Below are 27,701 nucleotides of genomic sequence, written 5' to 3' on the forward strand. Positions count from 1 at the left end.
GGGTCCATTCTGGGGGGCAGTGAGCCAGACCCCCAGGTCTGCCCTCCACCCTTGACCCCAGCCAGCTCCAGACTAACAACCCCTCCCAGCCCCTCCTCTCTCCTCAGCCCCTTTCCCGGGCCAGGAGGTCACCTGATCCCTTTGTCTCCAACCCCTTCAGCTGGCACCTTTGCAGGGGAGGGGCCCAGGCCATCAGTTCCTAGGAGACAGAGTGTCAGGCATTTAGGTGCACTGGCCCTTTGCTCTGCCACATACTTAAGAACTGCCATGGGGACACTGAGGCACCAACACAGTATTCAGAGAAAACATTAAGAACTTTCCCAGTTCGTCACAGGCTGTTTATTCATTTTTATTTTAAGCAATTGACCCTGTATTTGTCACCTTAATACAGAGAGACCATTTTTATGTCCTTTTCTTTCTTTTTTATATAAAGCCTTCTTTTTAAGACTTGTTGGAATTTTTTCTTTAGTGGGGACTCCAGGGAACTGAGTCTGCAGCTCACCAGGAAATTGGTGGGAGGAAGAAGTCAGGGGGGAAAATCTCTTTGTGTTAGATTTACTAACCTGACTTTGCATACCCTCTGGGTGAGGGGGGAAGTACTTGTGTTTCCAGGACTGGAAACAGGGAGGGTGGAGTCCCTCTGTTTAGATTCACGGAGCTTGCTTCTGTGTATCTCTCCAGGAACCCAGGGAGGGAACACCCGGAGGGGGGAAGGGAAATGGTTTATTCCCCTTTGTTGTGAGACTCAAGGAATCTGAGTCTGGGGGTCCCCCAGGGAAGGTTTTGGGGAGACCACAGTGCGCCAGACACCGTATAGATTCCTGGATGGTGGTAGCTTTACCAGGTCCAACATGGTAACTAAGCTTGGAGGTTTTCATGCTAACACCCATATTTTGGACGCTAAGGTCCAGATCTCGGAAAAATGTTATGACAGCACCCACTAGCCGAACCCCTTCCCCCCTGGGTTTCCCCAGCCCCTAAGCCACCCAAACTCCACCCCCACTTGGGGGCTGGGGTGGGGGGACGGGGGCTGGGATTAGCTCTGCTGAGCCCTGATGCCTTCTCTACAGGCGCCTTCTCTCCCAGCCCCCACAGGCAGCGCCTGGCTCAGCACATAGGAGCCATTCGCTGCCGCAAAGACACAGTGCCCGGCCAGCCGCGGCCTCGCACAGAGAGCCCCAGACCTCAGCCGGGGAGAGGTTTCCGATCTGGCTGCCTCTAAGCTCAGCGGGATCAGGATTGGGCCCCCTGTGTGGCATTTCCCCTCCAGTGCAAAGCGGGAGGGAAGCTGCCTCTGGGGTTTGTGCCCATAATGAACAGAGGCCTCCCTAGGGCCGTGTGATTGGCCTCCTCTTTACTGCTTCTCCTAATGACCCTGCCTGACAGGCTACGGGGCGAGGGCTCATTCAAGGGGCTCTCAGAGCCTGGCATGGGGAACCTCCCACTTAGCTTCTCCGGCTGGCCGAGGAGGGCCTGCAGCGCAATCGCCTGGAGCAGGGGGTTTGCCCCCGGTGTGGGGAGCAGTGAGTGCATAAGAATGAACCTGACCCCCTCGGGCCCCCAGCAGAAGGCCAGGCTGCTGCCCAGCTGGGTATGGGGGGGAAGGGTCTGGTTCCCCCCACGTCATCTCCCCCAGCCTCCCCTCACAGAAGCACGTGTCTCCCCTGGGCGTAAAGGGCCATAAGCATGGCCTGATTTGAGCTGCGTTCAGCGGGCAAGGGGGAGCCAAGGTGGCTTGTAGCTCTGCAGCTCCTTGATTTTCCCCTTTGCAGCTGCTGGGAGTAGCTGGAGCACAGAGAAGCTCAGCCCATGTCCCCTTCCCGCAGCCATGCCCCCTGCACCTGGGGCTGCTCAGGGGGTCTGGTGCAAACAGAGGTGCTGTGCTCGTGATTCCAGGGGGGCTCATGCAGCCGGATCCACTGGGTTGCTGGTCTTTCTGCCCCCGGGGAGTGGGCCATAGCAGAATGAAGGATCGAGGCTAAGGTGCACGGCAGTGGGAGTCAGGCCACGTGTAGGAGTGGGAAGGGGACTCTGATTCTGACCTACATCTGGACTGGGCAGCTGGGCTGGGCCCTGAGAGGAGGGGTGAGGTTAGCTGGATTCTCCTTCTTGTGCAGCAGAAGCAGGATTATCTGCCTCACTTCAGGTAGTGATGCCCTTCTCCCCTCTCCCCCCCCATCAAGTCCACAGACGACAGCTGGGTGGCACAGGTGTTTCTACTGGCAGAAGGATGGGGGAAAGTGTAACTGTATGGTGGATTAAGGCCGAGGCATTACAAGCCTGTGCCAAGGGTGCCAGCTCCCGAGTCAGGTGAACCAGGGGTGCAAAAGAAAGCTTGAAAACATGACCTAAGGGTAACCAATGCAGCAACTTTATCCTCCTGAGTCTGCTGAGAGCCTGCACCAATAGCTCTAAGAAGTGGGAATTGCCCTATACATCTCAAGGGGATGTTAACCCCAAGACCCACTGTTCAGCTCAGCAGTGGAGCCTTCAGGCAGCAGGGCCAGCTCCAGAGTTTTTGCCGTCCCAAGTGGCAGGGTTGGCGGAGCCGCAATCGCTATCGGCGGCAGCTCCACCGCGCTGCTTTCTTCTTCGGCGGCAATTCGGCGGCAGGTCCTTCCCTCTGTGAGGGGCCGAGGGACCCACTGCCAAAGAGCCCGACGTGCTTCCCCTTCCTCTTGGCTGCCCCGAGCACCTGCTTGCTGAGTTGGTGTCTGGAGTCAGCCCTGTCAGGCAGCACAGTGGGCCTGGGGCACTCACCTAAACACTTACCCCCGCTGACTGTTGGGGTGAGTCATGGGCAGGCATCCTGCTACCTCTGCTCCTGTTCCCCTGAGGGTGGGTGGTGTGGGGGGGAATGAACCCCAGCTGTTGCCCCCGATGCTCCTGGGGGAAAAGGGCGTCTCTCTGGGAAGGGGTGGGCCCCCCTGTCACCACCACTTTAAGAGGGGAGCAGAGACACTGGAGTCCTTCTGTCATGCCCAGAGCCCCCGAGTGGCTGAATTGGACCCTGCCCAGGTGCAGTGAGGGGAGGAGGAGAGCAGGGCATCTCTCAGGGCCTGGTGTGGCCTGCAGCTCCCTTATTCCCAGCGATGACACAGGAGAGGGAGAGGGCCCTGGTCCTGCCAAACTCCCATGGAATGGAGGTGCCTAAATGCCTTGGAGGATGTGGGCCTGAGATCTCAAGGGGGGAAGGCAGCTGCAGGGCGCGGGGGGTGGTGGATTTTGCAACTGGAGCCCATTTGGTGCGGACGGATCAAGGGAACTGACAAGGGGAGCCCTGCAGGGCCTCCCCCCAACAGCTGATTTGTGGTACGGGTTGCCCAGAAGCACCTGCTGCAGGTGGGCTGTAACCAGAGAGGTGGGATCTACGTGGGCCCTGGGTCTGAATTAACACTCATCAAGGGGAGGAGAGACGGCCTGTCCTGGCACAGCCAAAGCGCCTGTTAGGCTGGGCTGAGAACAAGGGAGCTGTGCAGTCCTTTCGGAGCCCTCCCTGGATTCTGTCCCCTTCCCTTCTTGGCACATGCTGCCTGCTTAGAGCTCTCCCCGCTGGCTGGATGACGTGATGCAGCCACGCTGGAAAGGAACCATGGTATGTGGCACAGACACATGCAAAATCACGCTTAGTTTGTGTTTGGCCAAATCCTATGCTAAGCAAATCGTGTGTGTCTTGGTGGCACACAGCTAAAAGGTGACACATTTTATAAGTGCTTATGTACAAATGCTAGAAGTCTATATACTAAGATAGAGGAACTCTAGTGCCTGGTATTAAATGAGACTATGGATATAACGGGCATCACAGAAACTGGTTGGGGGAGTAGCGCTGTACGTGAAAGAAAACAGAGAGTCAAATGTAGTACATATTTTAAATGAACCAAACTGTACCATGAAGTCTCGATGGATAGAAATGTAGTGCTTGAATAATAAGAATATAGCAGTAGGGGTATACTACCAACGACCTGACCAGGATGATAATGGTGACTGGGAAATGCTCAAGAGGATGAGAGGCTATAAAAATAGAAAATTCAGTAGTAATGGGGGATTTCAGCTATCCCCGTATTAACTGGGGACATGTCACCTCAAGGTGGGATGCAAAGATAAAGTTTCTAGACACCATAAATAACTGCTTCTTGGAGCAGCTAGTCCTGGAACCCACAAGGGGAGAGGCAATTCTTGATTTAGTCCTAAGTGGAGCATGGGATCAGGTTCACAAAGTGAATATACCTGAACTGTTTGATAATAGCAACCATGACATAATATATAAATTTAAATCCTGGAGGGGAGGACACCAAAGAAGCCCAGCACAGTAACTTTTAATTTCAGAAAGAGGAACTACTGAAAAATGAGGAGGTTAGTAAAACAGAAATTAAAAGGTACAGTGCCAAAAGTGAAATCCCTGCAAGCTGAATGAAAACTTTTAAAAAACACTATAATAGAGGCTAAATTAAATATACCCCAAATTAAAAAAACATAGTAACAGAACCAAAAACCTGCCACTCTGGCTAAACAACAAAGGAAGAGAAGCAGGTAGAGGCTAAAAGGCTTCCTTTAAGCATTAGAAGTTGTATCCTACCGAGGAAAATAGAAAGGAGCCTAAACTCTGGCAAGTGAAAGTTAAACATACAGTGAGACAGGCCAAAAAAGAATTTGAAGAACAACTAGCCAAAAACTCAAAGTAACAGCAAAAAAAAAAAAATGTTAAGTACGTCAGAAACAGGAAGCTGCCAAACAACCAGTGGGGCCACTGGACTGTTGAGATGCTAAAGCAGCACTCAAGGACGATAAGGCCATTGGGGAGAAACTAAATGAATTCTTTGCATCGGTCTTTACGGTTGAGGCTGTGAGGGAGATTCCCAAACCTGAGCAATTCTTTTTAGGTGACAAAGCTGATGAACTGTCCCAGATTGAGGTGTCATTGAGGAGATTCTGGAACAAACTGACAAACTAAACAGTAATCAGTCACCAGGGCCAGATGGTTTTCACCCGAGACTTCTGAAGGAACTCAAATGTGAAATTGCAGAACTACTAACTGTGATATATAACTGATCATTTAAATCAGCTTCTGTACCAGATGACTGGAGGATCGCTAATGCGATGCCAATTTTTAAAAAAGGCTCCAGAGCTGACCCTGGCAATTTCAGGCCGGTAAGCCTCACATCAGTACCGGGAAAACTTACAGAGATGAACATGATTTGTTGGGGAATCTTTGAGGGAGTCAAGGAACGTGTACAAGGGTGATCCGATGCATATAGTGTACTTAGATTTTCAGAAAACCTTTAACAAGGTTCCTCACCAAAGGCTCTGAAGCAAAGTAAGGAGTTATGGAGGTTAAGAGGGAAGGTTCTTTCATAGAAGATTAGGGCTGGAAGAGACCTCAGGAGGTCATCTAGTCCAGTGATTTTCAAACTTTTTTTCTAGCAACGCAGTTGACGAAAAGTGTTGATGCCCGCAACCCAACGGAGCTGGCAATGAGGGGTTTGGGGTGTGGGAGGGGGCTCTGGGCTGGGGCAGGGGTTTGGAGTGTGGGAGGGGGATCAGGCTCTGGGCTGGGGGTGCAGGCTCGGGGGTGGGGCCAGGAGTGAGGAGTTTAGGGTGCAGGAAGGGGCTCTGGGTTTGGGAGGGGGCTCAGGGCTGGGGCAGGAGATTGGGACATGAGGTTGGGGCACAGGGTTACCTCGGGTGGCTCCCAGTCTGCAGCGCAGCGGGGGTGCTAAGGCAGGCTTCCTGCCTGTCCTGGCACCACAGACTGCACTGCACCCCCGAAGTGGCCAGCAGCAGGCCCGGTTCCTAGGCAGAGGTGTGGAAGTGGCTCTGCGCGACCCCCACCTGCAGACACCTCCCCCCCAGTGAAGCTGGTGCTCAGGGCAGGGGCAGCACACAGAGCCCCATGCCCTCTCCTCCCCCCGCCTAGGAGCTGGACCTGCTGCTGGCCACTTCTGGGGCACAGCGCGGTGTCAGAACAGGTAGGGACTAGCCTGCCTTAGCTGGGCAGCACTGCCGTCAGGACTTTTAACGGCCCAGGACTTTTAACGGCAGTGCTGACCAGAACTGCCGCGACCCAGTGCCTGACTGTATCCAGTACTGGGTCGCGACCCGCAGTTTGAAAACCACTGATCTAGTTCAACCCCCTGCTCAAAGCAGGACCAACCCCAACTAAATCATCCCAGCTAGAGCTCTGTCAAGCCTGACCTTAAAAACCTGTAAGGATGGAGATTCCATCACCTCCCTAGGGAACCCATTCCAGTGCTTCACCACCCTCCTAGTGAAATAGGGTTTCCTAATATCTAACCTAGACCTCCCCCACTGCAACTTGAGACCATTGCTCCTTGTTCTGTCACCTGCCACCACTGAGAACAGCCAAGCTCCATCCTCTTTGGAACCCCCTTCAGGTAGTTGAAAGCAGCTATCAAATCCCCCCTCACTCTTCTCTTCTGCAGACTAAACAATCCCAGTTCCCTCAGCCTCTCCTCGTAAGTCATGTGCTCCAGCCCCCTAATCATTTTTGTTGCCCTCCGCTGGACGCTCTCCAATTTGTCCACATCCCTTCTGTAGTGGGGGGCCCAAAACTGGATGCAATACTCCAGGTGTGGCCTCACCAGTCCTGAATAGAGGGGGATAATTCACTTCCCTCACTCTGCTGGCAATGCTCCTACTAATGCAGCCCAATATGCCGTTGGCCTTCTTGGATCAGTCAGTAACTGGTTAAAAGCTAGGAAACAAAGGGTGGGAATAAATGGTCTGTTTTCAGAAGGGAGAAAGGTAAATGGTGGTGTTCCCCCTAACGGCCATCCTGCAAAGCCAGCTAGATTTCTTTTCTTATAGAATTGCTTTCTCACTGTGTGTGTAGGTGTTCACCTCCACCTGTGATACCCATTATGTAAAATGCCTGTATTTCCCCAATGCCAGAAAATCTGGCACGTCACCATGGTCTTTGAAAGAAATTCCTCCCCATTGACATCAGGGCACAAAGACAGTTCCATCCCTTGTGCGAACTGACTAGATCTGTTGGGTGTAGCTCCTGTTACCGGGAAGTTTTAGTAGACGGGGGAAATGCTGCTGCTTGGTTTGACAAAGAGACCCTCTAGTGGACACGGATGTGCTCATCCTGCATTTTCAGGGCAGATTCAGCCTGGCTGAAAGCTCTGTGGACATGGATGGGCTGGAGTTGTGTGTCCACTCACAGCAGGCCCCGGTATACTCACCGTCTGCTCAGTTATAGGGGCCATGATCTTCCGGCTCAGGCATGGGGCTGGGCGTTCAGCATTTTGTGTTTGTTACCAATCTCGGTGCTTGCCTAGAGACCAGGGATTGAACTCCCCTGTCTCAATGAGTTCACTGTTATTGTAACCCTGCTATCCAGGCCCTCGTCAGTGGCATTAGGGCAGCTCTCGAGTTAAAAGTGGCCAACGCTGAAGCCAGGAAAGCTGCATTCCATACGCAGCTGCCCCTGGCTCCAGAGGAAGGGTTATGCCTGGTAATAAATAAATGCTTTGTTGATTAGTTGCAACATAGTGGGTCGTGGCAATAGCGCCTTTCACTCTGACACGTGCAGGATGGAATGAATAAGATCAGTTAAAGAGCTGGGCCACGTGTTATGTTGTTTTAAAGGAAGGTTTTTACTGGAGATTTAAAGTCCAAAGTTCACAGGCGTAAATGCCCAGTGGCCGAGGAAACTGCACCGTCCTGGCTGAGGCTAAGCCAGCAGGCCGGTGCCTGGTGCATGGAACAGGACTGCTGGAGGTTTGGCTAAATGCCCATCCTTTGGAACGTACACAATTCGGCAACTTTAGGGAAGGACAGTGAGCCAATGCCAGAGCTTAGGAAGCAACGGGGGGCCTCGGGGGCGCCATAATGGGATATAGGCCCATCTGTGCTAGCTTTAATCTAGCTAGCATAGGTAGGGTGACCAGATGTCCCGATTTTATAGGAACCGTCCCGATTTGGGGGTCTTTTTCTTATATAGGTGCCCCACCCCGTCCCGATTTTTCATATTTGCTGTCTGGCCACCCTAAGCATGGGTAACAGCAGTAGGGAAGATACGGCAGCAGACTAGCAACCTGAGTACGTCCCCAGGCCCCCAGCAGCCTTGTGCTGTGGCAGCTGGCCCATGTTGAATTCCGAGCCGCCACGTCTCTGCTATGATCATTACCTGTGTTCATTAGAGTCAAGCCTACCCGCACTACAGCCTTCACATGCTATGTAGATGTGAGCCTTGGTTCTAATCCAAACCAGGCCAGTAGAGAGTGACCATGATACATCTCCCTCCCTGCTTTAACTACATGGGGGTTAGTCCGGGGGATGTAGCTGTAGCCAGAAGGTGAATTACTCCCTTGCTCAAAGTGGGGGCTATGGGAGGGCAGGGCAGTGTGTGTGTGTGGGGGGGTAGCTTGCCCTTTGCACCCGCCCCCATCCTCTCCCTGCTTTGTGGCAAAGGAGAAGCTTTCTGATGTGGCAGCTTTCACCAGCCTGGCATTGACTGAAGGTCCATTTCAAAGTACCCAAGTGCAGACTATGATTCTGAGCCAATGTCCCTGCTACCTTTAGCTGTTTGGACGTCTTACGCCCTAGGGTCTGAGCCTCGCCCCCATGAATGTGGATGAATTTATCCTTGCAGCACCCCAGTTAGGTAGGGATGCTCACTCTCTAAATAGACATCGGAGTGTTGTTAGCACCACTTTACAGATGGGCAAACTGAGGCATGGGAGCATGCAGGGACTTGCCCAAGGTCCCCCTTGTAGGTCAGTAGAAGAGCTGGGAATAGAACCCAGATCTCCAGTGTCCCAGTCTGGTGCCTCATCCATAGGAGTGATGAATACAAGGTGTGAGCGTGAAGAAAGGATTAGAATGGAGAGACCTTTGTCCAGGCGGGGCAGGAGGGAGCTCCAGGCCTAAGGGCTGCATGGCAGGAGCGCAGGGGCAGGATGCAAAGGACAGAGTGGTACAGGAGGTTTGGTCGGGGGCAGGGGAAGAGAACAGGACAAAATGAGCACGAAGGGGTGGGGGGAAGCCGAGGAGCCCCGTGATAGTGTGGAACGAGGAATGGGAGGTAGGCACAGCATGGGCCTCTCATCTAGGGCAGTGCTCCGAGGCAGCGAGCACCCAGGCAGTGCTCCTGCTTCCAAAGGAAACCCAGATATATTTCCAATTGTTCAGCTGGAAGCAGGGTCCGGGGGGCGCCAGCCCAAGGGGTTACACCAAGGCCCAGGCTCTCCCATTGACAGTCCCACTGAGCTAGGGAGGGAGCCGGGCATTGCATAACGGTTGTACCAATGTGGGGAGCTGGCTGGAGTCTGGTTGTGTTGTGAAATTCAGCCAGGGCAGGATTGCTTCCCACAGAACAGCGACAGCTCAGACATTAACCCCAGCCTTGCTTCTCTCTGCGCAGTTCGCCCAGTACGCCGAGATTGTCAACTTCACCCTCCCCAATGGCACCACCAGGAGCGGGCAGGTCCTGGAAGTGGTGGGCTCTAAAGCTATCGTGCAGGTGAGTGCACAGCGTGCAGCGGGTTCCTTGTCACTGTGTTCGCGGAACACACACACACAGAGGTTAGCTAAAACCAGGAAATCCTCTTGCTGGAAGCTTCCGATGTAACATGACTTTGGTTCTTTAAACCCAGAACCTTAACACACAAGAGCCAAAACCAGATAGAGACAAAGCAGGCTGCTCCCTAAGGCAGGATTCACCCACCTTGCTCTAAGCTAGCTCTTTGTTGAAGACTCAGCTTGCATGCCTCCGTGCAGCACCCCCTTGCAAACAGATCATGAAAATCTCTGAGACTCACTGGGATAGCTTATCATTTTAATACAGTCTCAACACACCACAACTACAACTCACCTGGCCCATTCTGCTGCTGAGCGTCCATATTGATTTTCTATAGGTTCCCTTTTCCAGTTCGGTTCCATATGAGTTTCATTCTTTGCAAAGCGCATTGTCAGAGTGACTGGATGGCTCAGGAAACTGAGAAGAATATCAGTGTATCTGTATTATGGTAGCACCTCTAGGCCCTAACCTAGATCAGGGCCCCATTTTGCTGGGCGCTGCACAAAACAGCATAGTGAAAAACAATCCCTGCTCTAAGGAGCTTGTGAGCATGCAGGGGCCTTACCTGATCACGATGTGTCTACACAGTCACTAGACAGCACAGCTGGCCCATGCCAGCTGACTCGGGCTCCTGGTGCTCAGAATGTGGGGCTGTTTCATTGCAGTGTAGACATCTGGGCTCAGGCTGGAGCCCAAGCTCTGAGACCATCCCACCTTGCAGGATCCTAGAGCCCGGGCTCCACCTGGATCCCAGACATCTTTACTGCAATGAAACAGCCCCACAAGCCTGAGTCAGCTGCCACTGGTCAGCCCTGGGCTTTCCATTGACGTGTAGACCTACCCTCAGTTCTCCTCTCCTCTCACATACCCCCTCGAAAGCAGGGCCGTAAGAGCAGCTGCTGCAGAGACTGGGTTACGAGTTTCTTTGGGGAAGTCAGGCTCTGTACCCACGGTGGCACAAGAGTGGGTTGAACACCCACATGGGAGAAGGGAGGTGATTTTCTGTTCCCTATTCTGCCTCCGTCCACTAGCCCTGGAGGAGACCTTGCCAACTGTATAGTGTGCTTGCAAAGCGCGTGTCATGGTGGCTGGTCCATCCAGAATCATAGAATCATAAAATATCAGGGTTGGAAGGGACCTCAGGAGGTATCTAGTCCCACCCCCTTCTCAAAGCAGGACCAATCCCCAACTAAATCATCCCAGCCAGGGCTTTGTCTAGCCTGACCTTAAAAACCTCTAAGGAAGGAGATTCCACCACCTCCCTAGGAAACCCATTCCAGTGCTTCACCACCCTCCTAGTGAAATAGTGTTTCCTAACCTCCAACCTAAACCTCCCCCGCTGCAACTTGAGACCATTACTCCTTGTTCTGTCATCTGGTACCACTGAGAACAGTCTAGATCCATCCTCTTTGAAACCCCCTTTCAGGTAGTTGAAAGCAGCTATCAAATCCCCCCTCACTCTTCTCTTCTGCAGACTAAACAATCCCAGTTCCCTCAGCCTCTCCTCATAAGTCATGTGCTCCAGCCTCCTAATAATTTTTATTGCCCTCCACTGGACTCTTTCCAATTTTTCCACATCCTTCTTGTGTTGTGGGGCCCAGAACTGGACACAGTACTCCAGATGAGGCCTCACCAATGTCGAATAGAGGGGAATGATCACATCCCTTGATCTGCTGGCAATGCCCCTACTTATACAGCCCAAATGCCATTAGCCGCCTTGGCAACAAGGGCCCACTGCTGACTCATATCCAGCTTCTCATCCACTGTAACCCCTAGATCCTTTTCTGCAGAACTGCTGCCTAGCCATTCGGTCCCCAGTCTGTAACAGTGAATCGGATTCTTCCTTCCTCAGTGCAGGACTCTGCACTTGTCCTTGTTGAACCTGTCATAAACAGATAGCTAAGGGTTAATGTCTCTTACACCTGGAAAGAGGTAACCTGAAGCACCTGACCAGAGGACCAATCAGGAAACCAGACTTTTTCAGGTCTGGGTGGAGGGAAGTTTGTGTCTGAGTTCTTTGTCTTGTGGCTATCTCTCTCTCGGCTATGAGAGGATCTCTGTTTCCTGCCTTTCTAATCTTCTATTTCCAAGTTGTAAGTACAAATATAGTAAGGCAGTAAGGTTTCTATTGTTTTCTTTTGTATTTACATGGGTATAGTTGCTGGAGTGTTTTGAATTGTATTCTTTTTGAATAAGGCTGTTTATTCATATTTCTTTTAAGCAATTGACCCTGTATTTGTCACCTTAATACAGAGAGACCATTTTTATGTATTTTTCTTTCTTATAAAGCTTTCTTTTTAAAACCTGTTGGAGTTTTTCTTTAGTGGGGAACTCCAGGGAATTGAGTCTGTGCTCACCAGGGAATTGGTGGGAGGAAGAAGTCAGGGGAAATCTGTGTGTGTTAGATTTACTAGCCTGACTTTGCATTCCCTCTGGGTGAGGGGGGAAGAGAGATTAGCTCTCGGTACTTCTGTTTTCCAAGGCTGGAAACGGGGAGGGGGGAATCCCTCTGTTTAGATTCACGGAGGTTGCTTCTGTGCATCTCTCCAGGAACACCTGGAGGGGGGAAGGGAAAAGGTTTATTTCCCTTTGTTGTGAGACTCAAGGAATTTGGGTTTTGGGGTCCCCAGGGAAGGTTTGGGGGGACCAGAGTGCCCCAAAACACTCTAATTTTTTGGGTGGTGGCAGCTTTGCCAGGTCCAAGCTGGTAACTAAGCTTGGAGGTTTTCATGCTAACCCCCATATTTTGGATGCTAAGGTCCAAATCTGGGACTAGGTTATGACAGAACCTCATCAGATTTCTTTTGGCCCCAATCCTCCAATTTGTCTAGGTCCCTCTGTATCCTAACCCTACTCTCCAGCTGTTCCCTGTTCTCCAGAAGAGATCAGCCTACTCCTGTGAGCAGCTAGCTGAATGGCAGAGGGCTTTGCTGTAGCGGGTTGGGCCTTCAGTTCAAATCCTAGCAGCAGCACTTGCTAGTCCTCATTCCCATTACTAAGCCGTTCTGTCCCTCTAGCTCACTTGAATCTCGTCAAGTTTGGCCGTGACCATGTTCATTCTAATATGGCTAAATGTACGTATCTACATCTGGGAATAATGATCATGATCATACATACAGGAACAGGACAGCCCAGAGGATTCAGGGGGTCTGGGGTCTTTCCCAGCTGCTGAATTGCCACCGAAGACCTGGCACTTCGGCAGTGGGTCCCAGGGCAGAAGGACCCCCCTGCCACAGGTCTTCGGGGCACTTCAGCGGCGGGTCCTGGAGTGGAAGGACCCCCCTGCCGCCAAATTGCCGTTGAAGACCCAGAGCGGAAGAAGCTCCCGAGGCCTGGGCCTCGAGAGAGTTTTCCAGGGCCCTCAGAGCAAGTGAAGGACCCCACTCCAGGGGCCCCGACAAACGCCCCGAGGCAAATTGCCCCACTTCCCCCCCCCCGGGCAGTCCTGTATGGGAAGGGGGACTCTATCCTGGGAAGCAGCGACTTTGAAAAAGATTTGACGGTCATGGTGGATAATCAGCTGAACAGGAGTTCCCAGGGTGACGCTGTGGCCAAAGGGCTAATGCGATCCTCGGATGCATAAACAGGGGAATCTCAAGTAGGAGCACAGAGGTTGTTTTTCCTCTGTATTTGGCACTGGTGTGACCACTGCTGGAATCCTGCGTCCAGTTCTAGTGTCCACAGTTCAAGAAGGATGTTGCCAAATTGCAGAGGGTTCAGAGAAGAGCCATAAGAATGATCAGAGGGTTAGAAAACCTGCCTTATAGCGAGAGACTCAAAGAGCTCCATCTATGGAGCTTAGTAAAGAGATGGTTAAGGGGAGACTTGATCACAGTCTATAAATAACAAATATTCAGTTACGGGAGCTTCAGGCCAGCAGAGGCAGGAATAACACGATCCAGTGGCTGGAAGTTGACGCTCAACAAATTCAGACTGGAAATAAGGGATAAATTTGTAACGAGGAGGGTAATTAACCCTTGGAACAACCTACCCACGAGTTGTGGTGGGTTCTCCAACACTGGCAATTGTCAAATCGAGATGCGCTGTTTTTCTAAACTCGGCTCTAGGGATTATTTCGGGGCACTTCTCCGGCCTGGGCTAAGCAGGGGTCTGACTAAAGGATCGCAATGGTCCCATCTGCCCTTGGAATCGATGTCTCTGACTGTTGGGTGGGAGGTCTGATTCCAGCTCCTTGTGACAAGGCAGCCACAACACACTCACAGAACCACCCTTGCAGCTGGCTCTCGGCACACAGGCAGGCCAGCACTAAGGGGACGGGCAGGGTTCTAGGACTGTATATAGCGCCACTGGTTAACACTTCCTATTATAACACTCTGTTGTCAGCGGCTTATAACTTTGCCAAACTGTAATTGTTGGGGCTGGAATTTACCCTGCTGAGCGTCTGCCTCAGCCTGAAGTTATTTTTCCCCCAACAAAAGTGATTCCGCCTTTTCTCAGAACAAGACTAGGGAAAAATCGGCTGTTTTTGCCCATGTTAATAAAACTCTTAAGCATTTTGTTGGGAAGCTGTAGCCCCATCATGCTCTGGAGCAGGGACTTGGCATTTGGCTGCTGGAGCCAACACTTGCCCTGTCCTTGCGCTTCCCATCTGCTGAGGGGCCAGGCACAAACCTGAGAGCAGGAGCATGTCTCCTGTGCTCCCAATGGCTGCCCCCTGGTTGGCCCCCAGGCAGCAAGGAGAAGATGACTGTCGGCTTGGAGAGGAGAGGAGTCTGGGGGCAGTGGAGGGAGGGCAGGTTGGACAAGGAGCCAGGCAGGTGGTGGGTGAGACTGGGACAAAGACCCAGGTGGGCAGCATGGAGAAGAGAAGCCGAGGGTTTGAGGGCACTGGGACAAGAAGCCAAGGGGGCTGGGGACTGGGCTGGGGTGTGCTGCTGGGCCATGGAACCAGTGAGTGTGGGGACATGGAGCCAAGGGGACCAGGGAACTGGGGGATATTGGGACAGGAATGAGGACTTGAGACAGGGGGTGGAACTGGGACAGTGGCCTGGAAGGGCCAGGCTACAGGAGTCAGGACAGGCGGGCGCAGGGGCTGTGTAACCACTAGAGTAGATACTCCCCTCGGACCCTAGACTATAACCCAGGATTCCTGAGTCTCAGTATCCCTCGGCTGCCAGCCCGTAGCAATGAAACCCACTGGCAAAGTGTGTGTCTCATCCCCATCTACTGGATAGCTCATGTTGGGGATGACAACCTACTAGTGCTGTCAGTTGCTCCGGGGCAGAGGTCTGCGCTATGGAACTAACAGTTCGGACCCTTCCGGTGACCCATGTGGGTACCCGCCTAGTTGCACAAGCTGGCACTCCTGTTTTGTCAGTTTGTTTTTTTCAAAAAGCTAGGAAATACACACCAAAAACTATGTTAAAGTGCACCGTTCAGGTGGCGAAGTCAAGCACTCAAAGGCTGGGAAATGCCAGTGTTAGAGTTGCCTCTTTCAACCTGAACTTGGCCCTGTTGTGTGCATGTACTAGGCTACAACCTTTAATTACATGGGCACAGCCGATTTGTTCCCCAGTTCCCTCTGCCTCACGTCATTTCCTCCTAAAATGTGCCTTTGGCCTGGCCCTGCTGGAGGTCCCCAGAAATGCCAGTTTCAGGTCCCATGCCTCCTACTTCTCCACCCAGTCAGCAAACTCTGCATTGACAATCACCAGTTCACCCCTCACCCTCGCAACAACTGGCACAAAAGGTCTCATCCTGTGAGATTCTTATTGTGGCCCTGATCTTGCACCCTCCATGTGGGTGGATTCTGTGGGTCTCCACGGGGGCACCAGGGTCCTTCCAAAATAGAAGTCACGGTTTTCTGTAAAAGTGTCCTGACCTTTTGTAATCTAACTCCCTGTCCCTTCCAATCAGCCCACCTTCCCTCCTGGCTTGTCCCTCTCTAATCATTAACGCCTTGAGCTCAGCCTAGTGAAACTAGGCAGCTGCACAGTTGACCTGCCTGGAACCTCTGCCGGCGAGCTGCGAAACTTCACTCCTCCAATGCGGCAGAGACCTTTGCAGTGCCCTTCTAATCCTATTAGGGAGTCAGCCTCCAAAAACCTGAGTCTTTTGCAGAAGCGGCTTAGGAAGGGCCTGACCCACACACATGCACTGGGGTAGGGCAGCCTTTTCCTTTCTTCCCTGCAGCCACAGCTGCAGATGGATGAATGAGCCTGCTTGAATGTGCCACATTCTTTCACAGTCCGGTCTTTCCAAGGGGCCACACGGCTCTAATTAAAGCAGCGGTCGGGAGGTTAATTAATACAAATGGTGGCAAATATTATACCAATCAAAGTGCCTTTGGATTCCCTTCTCTGCTAGAGCACACTGCTCTGGTAGGATCTCGTTAGCGGGGTGAGAGAAAACACAGCCCTTAAACCGCCCGACTGTTACATCCATTGCATTAATGAGACTGGTTTATGCTTTCTTTATTCTGGCCTTTCCCTGACTCATTTTGGAATTGCAGGGATCTCCAGAGCTGCCTTCTTTGAGCAAATCTAGGTTTCAAACCAATTTTAAAAGAACGATTTCTCATGTGGTAGGAGCTGGAATGGAAAATTGCAGTGATCTCTTAGCTAACTAAAGAAATTGCATGTAAATACTGGTGTGTAATGTTTATATAATATATGTGCGTGATATATAAATATGGCCCTGACCCTGAAGTTGGCTCTGCTCAAGAGAATCCCTCCACTCATGCCGAGTTCGTTGCAGAATCTAGGCTTGTGTGCCATATATGCTACTGAACTTCCCAGCAGGGATAGCTGGTCTGATGATAACTCTTGAGACCCAGGAAATACAGCTCGTTATATGCGAGCAACACATGTGCCATTTTCTCCCGTAGCGACTGGTCGAGTACTCAGCTGATGTTTCTTCATTTGTTCACATGGCAGAGGTCTGTACTGCAGCGAGCGAGCGCTGAGGATTCAGACCCCACTGGTGACCGGGGCACTGCACATTTAAATGCAGAGGGGAGCGGGATATTCTGATGCCTGCTTCCATTTCCTGTGTCTCAAACCACAACAGGGGCTGGCTTCCTGTCTGATTGCTAGGGATTCGGTTTGTGTTGTACTGAAGATGCAGCTTGTTCATGCTCGCACACACACACACACACACACACACACACACACACACACACACACACACACACACACACACACACGGGCCTGAGCTCTCTTCCCCCCCAGCAAAGTCAAATCTGAAAGGTGGCGGCCATGCTCCAGTACTGCCTTGGCTCAAGAGCGCCACCCATTAAGACACAAACTCCACTTCCTGCAGCACCTGAACTTTTGCCTCAAGATCTCTCATCGGAGTGCTGACCTGGTCCTACCCTGCTTAGCTTGGGAGATGTAAGAATTCTAGCAGCAGCTAGAAAGCAAAGGACCACCGTGCGCTTCATGCCTGGCACAGAGCTCTGTGCCCAGAGGCGAACAAGCAGAGTGCTACCCTGTCCCTTTGTGAAGGCAGGGCTGCTGAGCAGGGATGGACAGGTGACCTGCTTTTGAATCTACATAGTCACATTTAGGGGGCAGGTCCTGAGCTGGTGTAAATCAGACCAGCTCCACTGGTATCAGCTACACCAGTAGCTACGGCTCGGGCTCCTTCTGTAGCAGTGACCCACGGGGGAGTGTGTGCGACCTGTCCACCTCTTTACCTGATCTACACAGGAGATGAATCTGTTCCAGGAGTGCAGCTGGAGGGACAGATTCTTTCGCTCATGTCATAGAGGTTTGTGTATTTAGCTCTGGAGGGCCCCACTCCAATCCCCAGTGTTGGCCAAGATCACCAGGCCCAGATCCAGCCAGGACTTAAAATCGACTGTAGTACTGCTTACGTACTAGCTTTACAGAGTCATCCCTGTTTGACAGCCCCATCATTCTCCAGGCCAGCCAGGTCCGTGAGGGTACAGGAGAGGGACAGAAATCTCCCTGGGGTGGTCCAGCAGCCTGGAGGTTTTACACTGTAAAACATGAGGGTAGGTTTAAATGGAGGGGTAGCCAGGTGAGCACCAGTTCCCCAGATCCACGCGCTGCTGCATTAAGGCCATAAACTGGGAGTTGTGCAGCTCTACGCGAGGCTAGAGAGGGGGCATGCTGAGACACATGCATACGGGGTCCAGTTACATTATGGAGTAAAGATTTGAGCCAAAGCCCATTGAAGTCAATGGAAAAACTCCCGTTGACAGGCTTTCAATCAGGTCCTAAAAGAGCAGTTTTCTTAATACCAAAGCTTCTTTCCTTCCTTCCTTCCCAGTCTCCCTCTCTCTCTCTCTCTCTCTGGTGCATCTTTTTAAACAGTGCAGATCACATAACATTATCTTCTAGATTCCCTTCCCCTCAGTTCATTTGAACTCGCCTGGCCCTCTCTAGCCATTTGCTGTTAATCCCCACTAATTGCCACTAATTCGATTCCTGTCCCCGGGTCTGTGCAGGTGTTTGAAGGAACATCTGGGATCGACGCCAAGAAGACATCCTGCGAGTTTACCGGGGACATCCTCCGGACACCTGTTTCCGAGGACATGCTAGGTAGGTCCATAAGAGCAGCTGAGAACGAATTTATCTCAGTACATGGATCTCAGTGGAAAAAATAAACAGCAACAAGTTACTGTGCCAGCAACACGGGGCTGCCAGAGCCTGTAGCCTGCTGCTGATTTTACATTTGCAACTTGTGATTTGTCTGCATAGAGATTCACTTTCCTCTGCTCAATATTTACCCTTGTTTCACCTGCCCTGAGATAGGGGCTGCAGGTAGGGTGACCAGACATCCCGATACCTTCAGAGCCATCCCAATATTAGGGGCTTTGTCTTATATATGCAACTATGCTCCCATCCTGAAAAAAAAAGTGTCCCGATTTTTCACACTTGCTCTCTGGCCACCCTAGCAGCAGGCACTTTGGGAAATGGATTGAAAGGCTGGTCTAGTTCCGCTGGAGCTGTTGGAAATGCTTCCTGGCCTCTGCTGAAAAGCTGCTGGATGACTTTTGATAGACCTCCTCAGTGAGTCTGAAAAGCCAAATAATTCCAAAGGCGCCAGAAGCAGCCAGAGTGTCTCTATTCAGGACTGGCCCCACAAGCAGAGGGTAAAAGAAGCAGTAATGGAAACAGAGAAGAGAGTGGGGAGGAGAAGTGGGGAAGGTCACACTGTCTATAAAGGCTGGTAGGGGAAAGCGGAAGGCAAAAACCCCCAAGGATAAATTAATGCTGCCAACAAGTTTCTGCTGATGCCACACATAGGCCCAAGGAGACGGGCTGGGATCTGAGATCTGATCCTATGTTCAGGGGGTATCTGGTGCCATTAGAGAGAGAGGGGCCAGCTATGAAATCCCTATTCAAATTCAAATTCTAAACCACAAAAGTTTGGGGGTGTTTGGATCCTGGGGTTTGGTTCAGCCCAGCTGCAGGGTGCTATCTGATACTCCCCAGCGTTGCTTCCAGCCGGTCTCGAGTGAATAGATCAAGGCTGGAGGTACCCAGAACGCACAGTCCTGCTAGTAGGCGAAGGGGGGGATTGAAATCAACAATAATAATAACGGCAAAGTGGGAAGACAAGGCAGTAAAATTGTTTGACGACTGCAAAGGGCAGGAGGGTTTAGTGGATTCGTGGTGGACTCCAGGATCTCTTGTTTCCAGGTCACTAGTTCAAATCTGGTCTAGGGTTGGAGGTGAGTTAAAGGTGGTTCCCATCTGATGATTGGTCTGTCTCTTATATCAAATGAGTTTGTTGGGTCTCAGTCTAGTTCCTACTGGATGACAGGTGGCTGCATCTTAAAAAAATATAAAATAGCACCATCCTTGTTGGAACTAATTGGCCCCTTTGTCTCAGAGGAGTGACCGAGGATGCAGTAAGTGTGGAACCTGACCTCCTTTCCGGTGAATAGAACAGGAGCACTTGTGGCACCTTAGAGACTAACACATTTATTTCAGCATGAGCTTTCATGGGCTACAGCTCACTCTGAAATCTGTTTCCTGTGAATGAACCAGTAGCAGTGAACCTAGGTGAGACCAGGGCCCCATTGTGCAAGGTGCTGCATATAAACATAGTAAGAGACAGCTTCTGCCCCAAAGAGCTTGTAAAAGAAATAAAGGGAGAGAAACAGAGGTACAGGAAGGGGAATTTGCCCAAGGTTACCTGACTCCCACTGCAGTTCTCTATCCTCTAGGCCACAGGCCTCTTTGCAGACATCTACGCTGCAGCTGGGAGAGATGATTCCCAGCTTGAGCTAGTGTACTAACTTAGAAATGGGGCCAGAGACGCAAGGGCAGTGCCTCGGTCTAGCTGCCTGACTGGGTACCTAGGAGCTTGGAGGGGGTATCCCTGAGCCACTGCCTGTGCTGCACACCAGCTCGATCAGAGTGAGGGCGTATACATCTGTGGCTAACCAGAGAACTTCTGCCAATGTGACACCTTTCACTGGCATGAAACTGGCTACCACAAGAGAGAAACCTGAGCAATTTCAGACCAGCAAATCTAACTTTGATCCTTAGTAACAGAATAAAATCAACGTGAAGGGGAAAACAATTCTGTAACCGTCTGGAAGCTAACGATGGAGTCATGAGCCGTGAAACAGCATTGGGGAGTTGTAAAGAACAGATCTGGGCAGACCCAATCCCAGGGACAAAATCACTGGGGGACGGGAACTCGGTAGATGTGGCGTGTCCTTGTCTGGACATCAGTAAAGTATTTGCTAGAGTGTCTCAGGCAATCTTACTCTCCTGTCCACTTGCAGTAGGAAAACTGGCCACCGACCTGTATGCAAAGGGCAGTGGTAGAGGACAATGCATCGCGCAGAGGGCAGGTGTCAGGGTAACATGATCACTGGACAGTGGATGGTTCCTTAAGGGATCTGTTCTCATCTCGCTGGAAAACTTTAGGAGACCATCTCTCTCCCCTCCCCCTGCCCACTGAGGCAGCGCTGGGATAAGTGCCACATTCCAGGATGTGTCTGCTACCCACCTAGTATGGTTTGGTTTGGTTTTGGTGAGGTGGGAAGAAGGGGGAAAGAGTGAGATGCTAAAAAGTTAATCGTGCCCAGCCCAGATGCAGAGCTTTGGTGCACAGGAGGTGGGGGAACCTGACCCTGCCTTGCTGTGACACTGGAATGTGCAGCCAACTGTCCCCTTAGCATGGTGGGGATCCAACACCCCCATTCTCCACCCCTGACTTGTCCCTTGTGAAGATGGGAACAGGAGTGCAGGAGGCTTCCTACTGCTCCATGCAGAGGGCTACACCCACTGCTTAACCTAACATATGCCCACACCTGGCCCCTGCTGCACACCACTTAGGGGCTCGCAGGCTCAAGAGCTGACGCCAAAGTCATCCAAGCCCAGTGTGCAGTGGCCACCCCAGGCCAGCGCCTTCCTAGCCTGATGGGCAAAGCCTTCCCCTGGGGTGCACTGAGGCCTGCTGGGGCATGTTCATGGCTAGGCCGCCAGCCAACACCAGCATCTTGGGGATACCTTTAGCAGCCCACTGGCCCAATTGGCATGACACAGGCCAGAGCCATCCACCCTGGGACTGCCCCATAGGAAGCCAGGCAAGGCAAGGTCCGCAAAGCACATTGAGACACAATGAGAACTGGCCCCAAACCCAACCTGGGCTGTTTGCAAGGGTCCAGAAATCACTTTGATCTCCCCAACAATTTGATTTTGTTTTTTGTTTGATTATTCTGCTCTTCAGGGTTCTGGCTGGGAGCTGAACTCCCACAGTGCCATGAGGAAAGGCTGGTTTTGCCTTATTTAGGGCCCAATCCACAGACTATAGAGATGGGGGGCAGGGAGCTATTAAGTCACTCCAACTCCTTAGGCAGGTGCATTCCCTTCCATTCATTTTCTAGCGCTTGGTGGGCTGTGCTTCCAGGCTGGGGGAATCTATCCCAGCCAGCGGTGACTCTGAAACAGACTTGGGATCATGCTGGCTAATGAACATGAGCACCCAGTGCAACCTTGTGGCCAAAAGACCTAAATCAAACCTTGGGTGCAAAAACAGGATTCTTGAGTAGGAGCGGGGAGGTTATTTTACCTCTGTATTTGTCGCTGGTGCGACCCATGCTGGAATCCTGAGTCCAGGTCTGGTGCCCACAATTCAAGAACAATGTGGATAAATTGGGGAAGGCTCAGAGAAGAGCCACAAGAATGATTAAAGGACTAGAAAACCTGCATTATAGGATAGACTCAAGGAGCTCGATCTATTTCGTTTAACAAAGAGACGGTGAAGGGGTGACTTGATCACATGAGTACTTACAGGGGGAGCAGAATTTACAGGGGGAGCAGAATTCATAAGCGGGCTCTTCAGTCTAGCAGAGAAAGATCTGACATGATCCAACGGCTGGAAATTGAAGCTAGAGAAATTCAGACTGGCTATAAGGTGCAGAGATTTAACACTGAGGTTAATTAACTGCTGGCTCAACTTCCCAAGGGTTGTGGTGGATTCTCCATCACTGTCAATTTTTAAATCCGGGTCGGATGTTTTTTCTAAATGCTCTGCTCTGGTTCAGACAGGAATTAGTTCTCTGGCCTGTGCTGTGCAGGAGGTCAGACTAAAACAGTGATGCCTTCGAGCCTAGAATGGGCATTCTGGGCAGATTAGGCCTTGTGGTTATTATGCAGATTTCATGACTGTCCCTAGAGCTAGTCCAGGCCCCCTTCGGGCTTGTGTTAATGCACTGGGCTGGGACTCAGGAGCTGTGAATTTGAGTTCCCAGTTTGTTACAGACTGCCTGGGTGACCTCTGGTAACATTTTTCTATGCCTCAGCTCCCCAACTGTAAAGTGGGTATAATAAGCCTCTCTTTTCTTGTCTAGATGTCAACTCTTCAGAGCAGAGACTGTTTCATAGCAGGTGTATGAAACAATTTGTATAGTGGGGGTGCTGAGAGCCACTGAACCAAACTGTAAACGTGGTATATAATGGAGACCAGGGGTGTGGCAGCCCCCCTAGTTCCAACCCCTATGGTATGGACACAGTGGCCGGTTAACACATGGGGCCCGTGCCTGGGCCCCAGTCAATTTAGGGTTCCTCACAGGAGCGCTGGAACCTGCGTAGAAGGGGCAGGGCCACTGGTGCTAGAACGGTGGCCCTGCCCCTTGCTTCTTCTTTTCCCCTCGAGGCCCTGCCCTGTGACCAGGCCAGAAGCCAGAGCCAGTCGGTGAGCAGGGTGCCCAGGAGCAGCCCCCACCCATGCCCCTGTCCCCTGGGTGCCACCTATGGCAGGTGGAAGATCTGGGGCTTCCCACAGCAGCCCAGGGTCCCTGGGAAGCTCTTACCACAGCCTAGCTCCAGCTTCCAGCCTGACCAGGGAGTGGGCCCTCAGGGGGAAGACGTAGGGTTGCCAGGCATCTGGTTTTCGACCAGAACGCCTGGTCAAAAAGGGACCCGGGCGGCTCTGGTCAGCCTGCCTTAGCTCCACATGGCTCCTGGAAGTGGCCGCCAGGTAGTTGTGGCCCCTAGGTGCATGGGTGGCCAGGGAGACTCCACGCGCTGCCCCTGCCCTGAGGGCCGGCTCCGCAGCTCCCATTGGCTGGGAACTGTGACCAATGGGAGCTGCGGGGGCGGTTCCTGTGGGTGCAAGGGCAATGCATGGAGCCTCCTTGGCCTCCCATGTGTCCAGGGGCTGCAGGGACCTGGCGGACACTTCCTGGGAGCAGCGGTAAGTGCTGCTGGGAGCCCGCCCTCCAAACCTTCTCCCACACCCCAACCCCTTGGCCCAGCCCAGAGCCCCTTCCCTAACTCCAAACCCTCATTCCCTGCCCCACGGCACCCCAGAGTCCACACTTCAAACCAGAGCCCTCACCCTCTCCCACACCCCAATCCCTTGCCCAGCCCGGAGCCCCCTCCCTCAGCCCACACCCGCATCCCTTGCCCCACCCCAGAGTCCACACCTCAAGCCAGAGCCCTCACCCCTTCACCCTCTCCCACACCCCAACCCCTTGCCCAGCCCGGAGCCCCCTCCCTCATCCCACACCCGCATCCCTTGCCCCACCCGAGTCCACACCCAAGCCAGATCCCTCACCCCCTCACCCTCTCCCACACCCCAACCCTCTTGCCCAGCCTGGAGCCCTCTCCCACACCCTGAACCCCTTATTTCTGGCCCCACTCAAAGTCCACACCCCCCAGCCTAGAGCCCATACCCCCCCACACCCTAACCCCTGACCCAGCCCGGAGCCCTCTCCCACACCCTGAACCCCTTATCCACAGCCCAGTGGTGAGCTGGAGTGGGTTCCCACCAGTTCCCAAGAACCCGTTGCTAAAATTAGACCTCCGTGGAGAACCGGTTGTTAAAGGGCCAGGGGAATGGGCAAAGAACTCCGGTCCGTGGGCTGGACCATCCTGTTGCTCCCAGGATCCCCAGCTGGGGAGGCTGAGGTTCCCCTGGCCCGTCCCCCGTTTCTCCCCCAGCTGCAGTGTGGCCAGCCGCCGGCACCAGCTGAGCTCCTGAGTTGTCCTGCTGCTTTGAGCTGCAGGCAAGGTAAGGGGGGGGCGGGCTGCAAGCTCCAGGGCCGCTGGCGGTGGCAATTTTCCCCAGCCCTGCAGGGGGCCCTGGTCCCACGAGTATGTCTCCCCCTGCCCGGCCCCTCCCCCACTTCCCCCCTCCTTAAATCAGAACTTTTTATAGGGAACCGGTTGTTAAGATTTTGGCAGCTCATCACTGCCCCAGCCCCACCCCAGATCTCACACCCCCAGCCAGAGCCCTCACCCCTTCACACACCCCAATCTCCTGCCCCAGCCCAGTGAAAGTGACTGAGGGTGGGGGACCGCAAGCAACAGAGGGAGGGGGGATGGAGCAAGTGGGGGTGGGGACTCAGAGAAGAGGCGGGGCCTCAGTGAAGGGGTGGTGCAGGGGGTGGTGCAGGGCTATTCGGTTTTGGGCAATTAGAAAGTTGGCAACCCTAGGAAACGAAGGAGGAGGGGACGGGTTTCCGTGGCGAGAGAAGTGTGGTTGGCCGAAATGTTGTTTGTGCCCAGGGCCACAATAAATCTTTATCTGCCTCTGTGTGTACAGTGCCTGGCACAGTGGGCCCCGAGCTCCACTTAGTGCCTCTCAGTGTTAACTATAGTATTACTAATGATGACTGGTGTTTCTTTCATTTGAAACAGTTGCATTAATTCTGTTCCATAAACACCAGCCCGTATCGCCTGAGCTGCAAGGGTTTTTAGAGAATCCCAGAATCGTAGGACTGGAAGGGACCTCGAGAGGTCATCTAGTCCAGTCCCCTGCACTTGTGGCGGGACTAAGGATTATCTAAACCGTTTGCAATGAGAGAGGGTTTCCTTTAAAAAATGCAAACCTTCCCCTGCAACAGCCTTGGGCTAAGACCTGGAAATCAGGAAGTGAAAGTGACCAGTCTGGATTTCATTGCTCACCCGGGGTGAAGGATAAAAAGCAGCTAAGCAGCTTCCGTGCTGAAAGGTGAATGTGATTTGTCCAAACATCCCTCTGTGTTAATAACTCGGGTTGTTAGTAGTAACCCAGGAAAGGGCCTTTTACTACTGGGTTTTGGCCTCCATTTTCAAAAGCAACTTCAATTTTTAGGTACCCAAGTTGAGACACCTTAACGGGGCCTGATTTCCAGAGGACGGGCGCATGGCCCTTTCTGCTAATCAGGCCTCTTTGAGGCACATGGAGCGGGACACCCAAAACCTTGAGCCCCTTTTGAAAATGTAGGCCACTATTTTTATCCTGATGGCATCCCTTCGAGTGCTGCAAAGAGTGTGTAGTCTGTCCAGGCAGCGTACCTCTCCAGGAGGTCCGCACAAATAAAGTTCAGCCCTAATCTGCTCTGCTGGGACATACTGATCAGGGGAATTGTACATAAATCCAAAGTCGTTACAGTGCTGCGCCGAAGCTCCCTTTGTCCCCCCTTTGTCCAAGCCGCTCCTCCATATTCTCTGGGGGCAACACAGGAGGGGAAACAGTGTAGCAGCCACTGCACTGGCCGCTGGCCACCCAGAGATTCCCATACGGAGGGGAAGTCCTCAGGGAACTGGATGATCCAAGTTTCTAGTAGCTTTGCGCTGCCAGAGCAGTGACGCCTCAGCAGAGTCCAGGATCTGGGCCAAGGTCAGTGCCTCGCTCATCCTGAGAGTCCAGGAAGGAGAGAGGAGAATGAGAGAAGGGCCAGAGAAGGGATACAAAGGCAGGGGGGTCTGTGTAGAATGTGGAATCTAGGCAAGGAAGGGCTCTGTGTAGACTGAGCCATGGCCACGGCCTGTACTGTCCCCTTGGGCGCACACCGCAAAGGATGCAACATGGTGCACACTCCCCAGAGCCAGCTACCCAAGGAGCAAGAAGCTGTGGCTAAGGCAGGGAAAGCTTAGCCTGGGTCTTCAGGGGGAGCCCCGCCAGCAGGGCAGCCTCCCAGATGGTGAAGACGGTGGTGGGAGCAGCTTGACTGAAGAGGTTCAAGGGTGGGGAGGGAGACCTGGATTAGAGGGGGGGAGAACCGCCTTGCTGGGGGTTACATGTTGGTGTGAAGGGAGGAGTCCAGCCAGGGGTCAGGTTGGGTGACCCTCCCCATCCTTCCCCTGGGCTTCCATGACCCTTGTTAAGTTCTAGACCAGTGAACGAGGTGCTCCAGCCAAGCCCCGAACCAGCCTCAGCACGCAGGTGTTCTCCCGAGAGAGCAAGTGAACGTTCACGCTCTGCGCCTCTTTCTCCTGAGCATGCTCCTTGGCACTCCCACGCCAAAGCCCCATTATTGATCTGCTATCGGCCATTGCCGCACTGGGGAATCGATAGCGCTGCATTAGTGGTCCCCCATTTCAGCTCTTTCTCCCCCGTACGCCGGCGATTACCCTATAGGACTCTCTTCCGGCCCTTTAAGAGGGCTGGGGAAAGCATTGTCCTTGTCACAACAGATAAAGATCAATACTGAGATGGCGCTGGGAAGAGGGATCCACTGACCATGAAAGGTCAGTAACCTTGGTATTCACTGCGCCTCTATTTGCCTTAGACACACAGTTGTTTAATTTATCATTGAAGCAAAAGCAGAGGTCTGGGGGTGAGCTGCTGAAGGAAACATCCAGTAAAACAAAGCACCTGGGTCATTAGGGCCCTTCGAAGTAGGAGGGAAGACCCCATTGATTTCAATGGGCTGTGAGTCAGGCATTGAGCAACCAGCTGACCGCTGTCTGTTGGATGGGCAGGTGTTGCATGCAAAATGGCTTCCATTTTCAGCCAGCCATGGGAGAGGCCAGGCTCTGCGGGAGAGGGAGGATGGCTCAGTGGTTAGGATGCTGGCTAGGGACTTTGAAAACCTCGCTTTGATTCCTTACTCTGCTATGCTCTTCTGGTGTGACCTGGGGCACGTCCCATCTGGGGACAGGAGCCACGTTAAGGACTAGCTAGGTCTACAGCTTTCTGAGCCTAGAAAACAAGCGCTGGAACTCGATGAAGGGTGCAAAGCCCAGGAGGGATGAGGGGATGTCCCCGACACATGTTGTTTGCTTGCACCAAGTTTACCAAGCAGTCCGGCTCTCTCTGTATTACTGACCTGTCCTCTATGTTATTTACCGCTCCCCCAATCTTTGTGTGGTCGGCAAATGCAGTCAGTTATCCTCCAGGCCATTGGTGAAAATGTTAAGTAGCATTTATTTCCCTTTGCAGGTCGGGTTTTTAATGGTTCTGCAAAACCCATCGACAAAGGCCCAGCTGTTATGGCCGAGGATTTTCTCGATATTAACGGTAAGCCTGATGCAAGAAATTAAGTTGGCAAGAGATGTTGAGCACATGATCTGTGAGGCAGGGACCATGTCTTCCTGTGTGTTGGGATGACACTGAGTGGCTCTCTAGCTGTCAGTCACAGCAGAGAGGCCAAGGAGAATAGGTCCGTCGATGGCTATTAGCCAGGATGGGCAGGGATGCAACCCCTTACTCTGGGTGTCCCTAAACCTCTGACTGCCAGAAGCTGGGACTGGATGACAGGGGACAGATCACTTAATAACCGCCCTGTTTTGTGCATTCTTTCTGAATAGGGTGACCAGCTGTCCCATTTTTAAAGGGACTGTCCCATTTTTTGGGACTTTTTCTTATATAGGCGCCTATTACCCCCCACCCCTGTCACGTTTTTTCACAGTTGCTATCTGGTAACCCTATTCTGAAGCACCTGGCATTGGCCACTGTCAGAAGACAGGATACTGGGCTAGGTGGACCATTGGTC

The 27,701-nt window shown here is 52.5% G+C and overlaps 1 protein-coding gene across 1 annotated transcript in view; it reads left to right on the plus strand.

The window, feature by feature from the left end:
- Nucleotides 1-27,701, plus strand: part of LOC115652566 (V-type proton ATPase subunit B, kidney isoform) — an 83,592-nt gene that overhangs the window by 34,180 nt on the left and 21,711 nt on the right. Inside the window, exons 3-5 of the mRNA XM_030564794.1 lie at nt 9,389-9,487; nt 17,979-18,072; nt 27,149-27,226. Coding sequence (XP_030420654.1) covers nt 9,389-9,487; nt 17,979-18,072; nt 27,149-27,226 — 271 coding nt within the window. The remainder of the gene's footprint in view (nt 1-9,388; nt 9,488-17,978; nt 18,073-27,148; nt 27,227-27,701) is intronic.

This window comes from Gopherus evgoodei, chromosome 5 (genome assembly GCF_007399415.2).
Source record: "Gopherus evgoodei ecotype Sinaloan lineage chromosome 5, rGopEvg1_v1.p, whole genome shotgun sequence".
In the NCBI taxonomy this organism is placed as follows: Eukaryota; Metazoa; Chordata; order Testudines; family Testudinidae; genus Gopherus; species Gopherus evgoodei.